The sequence below is a fragment of the Neophocaena asiaeorientalis genome, unplaced genomic scaffold (genome assembly GCF_003031525.2).
Source record: "Neophocaena asiaeorientalis asiaeorientalis breed wild unplaced genomic scaffold, Neophocaena_asiaeorientalis_V1.1 scaffold69, whole genome shotgun sequence".
Lineage (NCBI taxonomy): Eukaryota > Metazoa > Chordata > Mammalia > Artiodactyla > Phocoenidae > Neophocaena > Neophocaena asiaeorientalis.
Genome location: NW_020174373.1, coordinates 647,978 through 658,682, shown reverse-complemented (window position 1 = coordinate 658,682; position 10,705 = coordinate 647,978). Strand labels below are relative to the sequence as shown.

Genomic DNA, 10,705 nt, shown 5'->3' with positions numbered 1-10,705 from the left:
GGTTTGCAGGGCAGAAAGAGAGACACAGATGTAGAGAAGAAACGGACGGACACCAAGGCGGGAAAGCGGGGGGTGGGTGGGTGGTGGTGGTGGGATGAATTGGGAGATTGGGATTGACATGTACACACTAATATGTATAAAACAGATAATAAGAACATGCTGTATAAAATAAATAAATTTCAAAAAAACAACAAACAAACCCCGAACAACAAAAAATATTAAGACAGTAGTGGTATATAAGACATTACCGGGCTTCCCTGGTTGTCTGCATACTGCAAAAAAAAAAAAAAAAAAAAAAAAAAAAAAAAAAGAAAGAAAAAGACATTACCTTAAGGCACTAAGGTAAAAATGGCATGGTACTCTAAAAGGGCAGAGACCTATGAAATCGGGAAGGAGAATTGGTCTACTTTTCCTAATTCAGGGGTGGTGGCTAAAAGAAACCCTATTTTAGTTCAAGTTGTTTGCAGTTCCACACCGAGACTCATCAGCATTAGGGTAACTCCTGTGCGTTCAAGCGCCAGGACTTGACCAAGTGACCTTGAATAACAAAAATACTTGCTGTGTTCCTGTAAAGCTACACACCTTAATCCAGCTGGCCAGGTCAATACATCTGGAAATGCTTTTTCTTCACCTGCCATTTCATCCTGCCCCAAAATAACTGGATAATATTTCTAGAACAATTAAATGTGTTTTTTTAAAAAAAAAAACTCCTATGTACCAAAATATTAGTGATAGTATAGGTCAAATCACATCTCTCAAGGATTCAACTTATGCTAATTCTGCAGTCCTGACATTACACAGCCCGAATTCTGGCATTGGCATTCTTCAGGAAATAACCTCGTATGATACCTCTTGGATGGATATTACTTAGACGTCGTTAAAATGTTCTTATAGGTTCTTGTACGTTCTCATGTATTGATTTAGCACGTGTCAGAGTGCCCGCCATTTGGAGAGAACTCAAAAAACCATGTGATGGGTGGATAGATGGATGATGGATGGATGGATGGATGAAAGGATGGATAGATGATGGATGGATAGAGGGATGACGGATGGATGGTGGATGGATGGATGGATGGGTGAGATGGACGAGTCAATGCTAGGAGAGTAGGCAGCATGCCTGGAGAGAACTTATGAGATTTCCAAAGGTAAGAAGTAAACAGTTCTACTCATTTTACTGCTACCATCAATTCTGAAAAAACCCATTTGGTTATTTACGTTTATGGCAGGACAAAGGCGTCCCATTCCTGTGTTATTCCAATGGCTCAGAACACACCCCAACACACATCAGAAGGAGACCCCACTGCTGTCTTAAAATTTTAATTGCAGTGTGCTAGCCTTTATCCAAACGTGAGGACTGACCCTAGGACGCACGGCAGAAGTCCATTTTAAGCGTACACTTTAAGCCAATGAGCGATCGACCATAGGCACTGGGAGAATCCTCTTCTCCAGAGAAGCTGGACCGGACTCAGATGTTCATCTCCTGGAACCCTCCTCTCACGGATGCCAGACTCAGGCTCCCGTTTCTTCTAGTCCAACCCTATGGCTCAGAGCACAGACGTTCCTTCCCCAACACAAAGTTACGGGATAACTCTAATGGTTGGTGATCACCCCATGCAACCCACCCAAGGACTATGTCCCTATGGCTATTTCCAAGTAGCCCCTGAAGCTATCTGTGTGAAACCAACCAAGACTACCGATCATTCACCCATAGATAAAAAGAAACAACCCCTCCACAGCTCACACCTCACACAAGTGAATGCCACAACGAAGCCCAGAAGTCCGCCCAGATCTCAGATGGATTTGAACACAGCCCTCTCAAGCTTCTTCCAAACCTGTGTCTAATGAACTCGTGCTTTTCAACTGCACACGTGTGATGAACCATTCGAACGTTTAAAAACTACATTTCCTTCTCTTCGGTACAGCGACTGACATCCAGCTTTAATTACCCTACGGTGGCAGCCAGCAATGACCCTGGGAGAAGCTCCAACATACCGCCTTCATGTCCGGATGCTTCTGGAGGTGAGGCTTTCTCATGGAATGAAGTGTCTAGTGTCGTCAAACGGAGAACTGTCCCAAAAGAACCGAGTTGACATGGCTTGCAGAGCACAGTGACTCCATACTGTGAAGTGAGGTAGTGTGACCCAGCAAAGGGCAGCCTGGTGTCCTGGGCCGCATACAGGTTTGCCTCGAAACAGCCTCAACCAGATCCAGCTACCGTGAGCGCATGGCCACCAGACACCCCTCAGCGTAAACCCTTGGTTCTTCTACACCAGTAGGTCATGGAAGCGGTCACCTCTCCCAAGCCAGCTGGAATCTTCCTTCCAAATATCTCTGACACATCTCCATGGGGCATCTGTCAATGCACTTGGAAGTCCTCTTGGGTACTTCTGCCGAAGAGGAACCACAGCTCTGGTGTTTCTCAGCCATGCTGTGCCTTGGAGTCACACTCAAGGCATCCGAACGTTTGCTTCGTCTTCACAGAAAGGACTTTTCATTCTGCAAAGCCTCAAGGCACTGAATAAAGGTTCCCAGGGCACTCAGTAGCTCTCCTTGTGTTACGGGCACTGGGACAGAAACTTTGCAGTGACATCTAACCCTACGTAGGACGGACACGGCAGGACCTGCCCAGGACAGAATCCTGAGTTCCTTCAAGCAAGACCAGAGACCCAGGGTTGACCAGAAGGTTATTCCTGTTCCCTTTTGCCGACAAGGTGTAAAGGAGATGCAACCTCCTGGGGAACCCCCAGGAGGCATGGGTAGCTGGGGTCACACAGGCCTTTGAGCTGGGTTTTGGATGGACCATGTGACTGACATGAGGCACTCAAGCTGGTCAACCATAAAGAGAGGCACATCGTGGAAGAGTCTTTCCCTCGGAAAGGACTCGAGATGTTCATGGAACAGGGCCACCCAACGCCACGGCACCATCACTGCAGGAAGCGGTCCAGCTTCTCCTGAATCCGGACAAACGCATCCTTCCCCAGGTAATCGATGCATCCCTCCTCCCACTTCCTCCGCTCCTCATCGGGACTCAGTGCCTTTTCTTCGATGGAAATCTCGGAGACGGAGATGGCCAGGTCCACCTAGGGAAGACAAGCCCACAGGAGACGGTGTTAGAAAAACTGTTGTCAGAGAGTGAAAGCCGGCCCGGGCATCCACCTGGCTGAGCAGTCGGTTCCACAGACAGAAACCTCACCACGTCTCAGGGAGACGGTGCTGACACTTTGCTTCTGAACAAACCACACGCTGAATTTAATACGACCTTCTTACAAGAAGAGGCTTTGTTGGTCTGACTTTTTTGAATTGTATACTCTATCACTGTACTTGTGTCCCCTTGTTCCTAAGACTTGTTTTAATGTCTAGCCACTAAACCCTTTCACACACGCTTATATGATGATCTTGATCTTTCCACCCACCAAAAAAAGGTTCTGTATCTGCTATAATTAAAAGGGATAACCAACAAGGACCTCCTGTAGAGCACAGGGAACCCTGCTCAATATTATATCACAACCTAAATGGGAAAAGAATCTGAAAAAAGAATAGATACCGATCTATGTATAACGGAATCAGTGTGCTGTATACCTGAAACTATCACAACATCGTTAATCAACTACACTCCAAAATAAAATAAAAAGTTAAAAAAAAAAAACAAAAAAACGTTCTGTATCCCTGTGTGTAACCAAACCACGCGAAATGAAGAAAAGGTTCAAATTGTGTAAATAAAGCGTATGACATTTTGGACAGCCTGGCAAGACCATTTCAATGCTAATTTAAATCGTTTTTTTTTTTCTTGCCATGGCAGGGTTTCCATCTTCTTAAAGGATACGTATGAGGAAAATTATAAATACGCAAATGTGTACACACACACACACACACACACACACACACACACGACTTTTGGTTGGCACGCAAATAGATCAGCAAAAGGGGGGGTGGGGGGAGGACAGTGCTGGACACCAGACAGTTATGCTACTGTTTCTATCCGCTAGGCATGCAACACCTTCTCCACCGTTTATCCGCCACGATGCTTTCAAAGAGTTTTTACACACAAGGTTCTGCTTTCTACACTCATCCCCGCACATTTTATTGAAACACTGCCGACGTGTTGCTCAAAGAAACTGCGAGAGTGAACACAAGATCTTTTCCAGGATAACTCAGCACGTTTCCCCGCTAAGAGCGCTTGGATTGGGGCTCCGTGAGTTCCCGGGAATGAAAACTTTCTGGAAAGAGTGGGACACATTCAACTATATCTCAATTAAAAAATAAATTCAAAAGAAGAGAGACCCCAGAGAGCTCCCTCACCCCTTCCTCCATGTGAGGAACCAGCAACAAGACGCCCTCTGTGAGCCAGGAAGTGGGCTCTCACCAGACACCAAGAAATCCATCTCCTATTATTCATAAGCCACCCAGACTACGGTGTTTTTGTTACAGCAGCCTCAACAGACAAAAATACAATCCAAAAAGTCAATACGAATTTTCACCCTACACCCAACTCTCAGCTCTAGAGCTGTATTTGCTCTAAAAGACCAAAAGGTATTACGAGATCATGGTTAGAGAGAAATGAGCCTTCATTAAAAGCATCATCGCAGAGCCTGAAGTTTAAGACCAGAGCATCTGTAAGAGGGAGAGTCAGGAAGAAAGCATCTTTCACTGCCTTCTTCAAGAAGAAATCAACGCATGCTCGATTTGGATTGAAAGGTTCCCCCACCACCACCAAATTTCCCAGCTTTTACGCTCGTCTTTTTAGACAACGTGCATGAACTTCCAAGCTCACTTTGCAGGAAAACACAGCACAGCCCCATAACTTCAATTAACTTTTGCAGAACAGCTTTTGAAGAGAGAACGGGTATGATTATCAGAGCAGAGGACAGGAAAGAGGGTGGACCGACCACCGCGGGCAAACGCAAGACAAACGGGTCTCAGGCGGCAGGAGAAGCAGGCGGACTCTTCTCTCCACAAGCGAGGCTCGAAATGGGGGTAACGCCAGTGCGTGTACACAGCCGGCCCCTGAGTTAGCGCACAGCATCCATCAGGAGAGCTGGACAAGGCAAACAATGAGGACACCACCTCCAAAGCGTCCTGGAGACTGGGGTCCCTGGTGACATCCACAGGGGGCTCCCGGCGTGGCTCCAAGGCTTCCTCAGGTGGGCCACCTTCCACGCTCTCCACGGGCTGCTAGAAACATAACCGTTCCATCGTTAGTCTGCAGGGGGCTTCACAGCACCGCAGTCTTAACCAAAATGACAGAGAACTCTTTTTTCCTGGGAAAATAAGACCAAACGAATGGGTTGTGCTAAATAAGTAAGTCATTTAGTGTGCTTTGCCACTCTGAACTCCTCCCCAGCTTTTTCTTTCACAAGATGAGATGATGACATTTGTCACGCGATGTAAAGGTTAACTTTTCAAATCAGGAGACTGGGATTGACACATACACACTGCTATATATAAACTAGATAACTAATAAGGACCTACCGTATAGCACAGGGAGCTCTACTCAATACTCTGTAATGACATATATGGGGAAAGAATCTAAAAAAGAGCGGATATATGTGTATGTATAACAGATTTGCTTTGCTGTACAGCTGAAACTAACACAGCATCGTAAATCAACACTAGTAAAAATTTTAAAACAACAACAAAAATACTTTTCAGAGAGGGGCAATTAGTTTAGACCAAATGTCTACGGAAGCACTTGACTAAGATGGTCTGTCGGCGAGATTAAGAGTCTGTCTGGGTTTAATCTTCTGAGGCTGCTTGGGAACAAAAGCCCAGATTCATGTGGGTAAATTTAGGGGGGGCAAAAAAAAAAAAGGGAAAGCCATAATCCTTGAACAGTGATGTGAAACACGGGTGCAAAGTTGTCCCGAAAACTTAAGAAAAATTAAGGAAGACATATAGGCCGTTTTGATGTTGTATCTTTTTCTTTTCTGAGTCTTCCTAAAGCAAGATATAAGAGAATGACCAAAGGACCAACACAGAACTCAGTGATGGAGGAGGGAAAAAAAAATCTGAATAGACAACCGGTTCTCCTATCCACCTCGAAAATAAAGGGACTCATCACAACACAATGGGAAAACCTTTTAGAAAGGTCACAGGATGGCGAAGAAGCCCATGGGGCATCTCCTCTGGCGGTCGATGGACAGGCATGCAGAGACATGGCCATGCTTGAGGAGTAGAAGTAGGGAATTCCCAGGAGGTCCAGTGGTTAAGACCCTGAACTTCCAAGGCAGGGGGCGCAGATTCGATCCCTAGTCAGGGAACTAGGATCCCGTAGGCTGTGCGGTACAAAAAAAAAAAAAAAGAAGAAGAAAGAAACAGAAGTGAGTTATACCGAGCTGGTTTGGGTCCCTGCGAATTCTGCGAATTGGGCGGAGGGTGGTGACAACGGGTCACACATCACTCCAGCGGAAGTCTCCATTTCCGGCCAACCTATCATCTAAAAAAAAAAAAGCAAACGCCAAGTTAGGACAACCCTTCGTGCAAATAACGACAGACACCCAACTGATGCTTTTCTGCCTCCAAATACGGCAAATATGGCTCAGAGGAGCTCGCCAATGCCTGTGTCTGCTGCTTCGTCTTGGGCTCCTTGCATCTAAGCAGGACCACGTGATGAATTCAATTCTCACCCACGGCGTTGAGGAGATGTGACGTGAGTCCCCCCCAGACTGGGTGCTGAGGTGGGGGACACGTTTCCTACCCTCTGTCCCCACAGGTCAGGTGAAGAGCAATGTCCCTCGGCAGACAACCTCTTCCAATTTCAGCCGGAATTCCACAGGAAAACGAAACCCTACGGAAAACCATTTGAGCGACTAGTTTCTCGGCTCTCCCAAGGGTGGTACGTAGCAAAGATCATCCCAGATGCACAGGACACGACTTAATGCATTACAGGCGGTGGATGGCTTCCTCATGGGAGCCTAACCCTTTCTTAAGGAGCCACCGTGGACAAGGGCTTCCTTGGATGGTGATGGAGCAGGCCAAGGGGAAGAATCCTGGACGCCCACAAGACCGCGTGGACCATAGCACATCTTTACCACCTTGGCTGAGTGTGACACGCACCAGAAATACACTTGTATGTATTTGGGGGGCTACTTATTACAGTAGCTAGCCCACCTCGATGAATTCAGGGTCGGGGGCCGAGGCCGTGCCCCTAGGCTGGAGCCCATTCAAGTCCAAAGGCTCCAGCAATGTAACTAATGAACGTCGGCCACAAAGAAGAGAACGTGGACACACCTGCCCATCCTCACGGCAAACACACGGCAGGAATTGTGTCGTGGACTGGGCTGACCCCGACTGTGGCAGTCAAACAGAGCTACACAAGTCTCCATCCTGGGAAGGCAGATTCCCCAGCCACTGCCCCAGAGATTTTGAGTGAGGTGACCTGACGCGGAGGCTGGCAACTCATACTCCCAGCTCCCAAATCTCTGGTACCAGCTTTCCCGTTTTGGAGAAAGGGCAGGTCATCCCTGTTTTAACGGAGGCACCTATGTATGCGTCCAAAGGATATTCACAGAGAGTGAAGTAGGAAGACCAAAGAGTGGGCCACCCTCATGCAGCTTACTGTCTAAGGAGAGAGATGAATGTTCCACAAATAACAACTATAAGGTGACAATTCTGTAAAATTCTGCAAAGGAAAATGACAGAGAACCAAAGGAAGGTTTATCAAGGTCAGATCGACCTTGTCAGGAGGGGTAAGGACTCCTGAAGGAGTAACATCTGGAACAAAGTTTGAAAGATGAGTAGGAGACGTGGTGAGAAAGAGACAATGGTGAGAAAAGCAGGACAGCATGCACGTGCAAATGTCCTGAGGCAGAGGTAAAGGAGGACATTAGGAAACTGAAGTAAGTTGGCAGTAAAAAGTGCACAGAAGTACATTTTTGGTGAAATTCAGTAAAAAATTTTTTAATGTAGAAGATAACACTGTGTTCATAAAGTTGCTCTTTTTAAATTTTGCTTTTTCTATCTCGTCAACTTGAAAGTGCCAATTAAAATACAGGCTCATAAAAAAGAACAAAATAATGCCATTCGCAGCAACATGGATGGACCTAGAGATGATCATACTAAGTGAAGTAAGTCAGACAGAGAAAGACAAACATCGTATGATATCACTTATATGTGGAATCTACAATACGACACTAATGAACTTATCTATAAAACAGAAACAGGCTCACAGATACAGAGAACAGACTGGTGGTTGCCAAGGTTGGGGGGGGGAGGGATTGATCAGGAGTTTGGGATTAGCAGATGCAAACTATTATATATAGGACGGATAAATGACAAGGTCCTACTGTAGAGCACAAGGAACTATATTCAATATCTTGTGATAAACCATAATGGAAAAGAATATGAAAAAGAATGTATATTTATACATATAACGAGTCACTTCGCTGTACAGCAGAAATTAACACAACACTGGAAATCAACTATAATTCAATAAAATATTTTAAAAAATAAATAAAAACAAAAAACATGGGCTCATTCTTCCTGATCTTGATTATGTACGTGAAAGCCAAAAATAAAATTAAGTTCTAATAATTACAGTAGAAAATAAAATGATAACTTTATCCAAAACATGAAAGGCCAGGATAGTAACAGCTCCTTTTTATTAGGTGTTCAACACTGGTTCCTAAATTAAACTCATAAACTTGTTACGCATTATTCCTTTTAATCTCACAACACCCCCATGACGTCGAGAGTCTGATCCCTTCTCTTACTGAGGAAAAGTTGAACTTTCAGACAGAGATACTTGTTAAACATGCCAGACGTAGCAAGTGAGAGAGGGGGGATTTGAATTCACACCTCTCTGACCACCAAGCCCTCTACGAGCCCTATTCAATCCACATCATTAATGTATCCTAAGTGTCCCTGGCGTACAAAACACCAAAACAACCTTTAGGGAGAAAAAAATGACGAATGAGATAATTGCACTATCTACAAATAATAAATACCATAAAAATAAATAATTTCCTCATCCAATCAGGGTTGGGTAGTGGAATTTTCTAGTTTGAATCCTAACACCCATTGAAAAAAAGAAACTGGATAAATTACTTACTGTCCCTGAAACTCAAGTTCTTTAATCGTACACGGCAGGGACACTTGATGTAACGGACAGACGAAGCAGTTAGCCTGGCAAACGGTTAACTGCCAACAGATTTGAGTCATCTCAGAAAGATTAGTTGAACCGGATTAGGGAAAAAGTCAATCCTGTCAGCTTAATTTCTCTCAAGAAAGAACACATAAATAAATTCCACGTGGGCCACCATGAAACTTTATCCTTCCTTGGAAGAGATTTAACTCAGGATTATTTACTTGATAAGAAAGGATGAGCTAATAATACAACTTGTCCGTTTGTCTTCTGCAGATGTGTTAGACTCTTACAAAGTTAAACAGGAAAAGAAGTTATGTCAACTCATGCTAACATTTCTGAACAAGACCCCTAGACGTAGATACAAACTTCTGAACAAGACCCCTAGACATAGATGCAAACTACTATGTAGAAAATAGGTAAACAACAAGGATTTACTGTAGAGCACAAGGAACTATACTCAATATCTTGTAATAAGCTATAATGGAAAAGAATCTGAAAAAGAATATATGTACATATATGTTTAATTGCTGTACACTTGAAACTAACACAACATTGTAAATCAACTATACTTCAATTAAAAAAAAAGAGGAAAAAAACAATGAACGTTAACAACTAAAATATAAACTGAAACAGTAATAGTAAATATTCCCCTTACTCTTCCTAGCCACAAATAGGGACGTCGTTCTTCACACGTGCAGAAAGCCAGGAGACAATTCAAAGACAAGGATTTGATGATACGATGGTGCAAGGCCAGCCTTTCAGCCAATGGTTGGCAGGCTTACGAACACACCTACGTAAAATGTGACTTTTGCATTTATTTTTCTCCTTAGATGATCAGTATTTCACTGATCCATACCCCCTAACTAGCTGCTGGAAGCTTGGGTCACCTTGAAAAGAGAGACTCTCAGATCGGAAACAATTCGGAGGATTCCCAGGTCAAAGAAGACAGAGCAGCTGAAGGATGGAAAGTAGCTTGAGAGTCCAATGACTCTTAGCCCAGAAAGATGAAAGCAGAAAGAGAGTATCGTAAAGCCAGACTGTGTAGGGAACGGATCGCCAACAGACAGACACAGAATGCTCGCATACACAACCCGAGCAGATAAGTTTAGAACACATGATGAAGACCCACACCTTTACACCACGGGCGATCATCTTGTGAAAGCTATGACTGCAAGAGGTGGTGAAAACTAAAAAATGTAAATATACAAATCTATTCAAGAACCGAAGAGGAATTTTTCCACTTTCATCAATGGGTGAAGCTACTTGTATCCCAGTAAACCTTCTGCCAAAAGCAACTTAAAATTCTAGACCAAAAAAAGAAAAAGAAAAAAATATATATATACACATACACACACACACACATATATATTTCTTTTATTTCCCCTCGAGGCAAGTGAAAGGCTATAGCCCTGAGGAGCCCATAAATAATGAGGTACCCAAGAGGGACACTCGAAACACAAGCTTTCATTTAGGACTCCACTGAAAAGAGAACCTGAAAAAGACCAACCCTCACAAACACCAAAACCCAATTTCACTCCAACTCAACCTCTAATAGCATGTGGGCAAACCATCTCTATGAAAACGTCCTGCTGAAAAAAGAAAAACAACACATAAGAAATGCTC

The 10,705-nt window shown here is 44.1% G+C and overlaps 1 protein-coding gene across 3 annotated transcripts in view; it reads right to left on the bottom strand.

The window, feature by feature from the left end:
• Window positions 1–360: 360 nt before the first annotated feature.
• The window catches only part of GYG2 (glycogenin 2), a 31,051-nt gene continuing 20,706 nt past the window's right edge, over window positions 361–10,705 (bottom strand). For 2 of the 3 annotated variants that reach the window (XM_024756290.1, XM_024756288.1), the window contains 3 exons: window positions 6,329–6,433; window positions 5,065–5,172; window positions 361–3,080 (listed from right to left, as the gene is read on the bottom strand). In XM_024756290.1, coding sequence (XP_024612058.1) covers window positions 2,925–3,080; window positions 5,065–5,172; window positions 6,329–6,433 — 369 coding nt within the window. In that variant the 3' untranslated portion in view covers window positions 361–2,924. The remainder of the gene's footprint in view (window positions 3,081–5,064; window positions 5,173–6,328; window positions 6,434–10,705) is intronic. The other variant, XM_024756289.1, reaches the window with a different exon arrangement.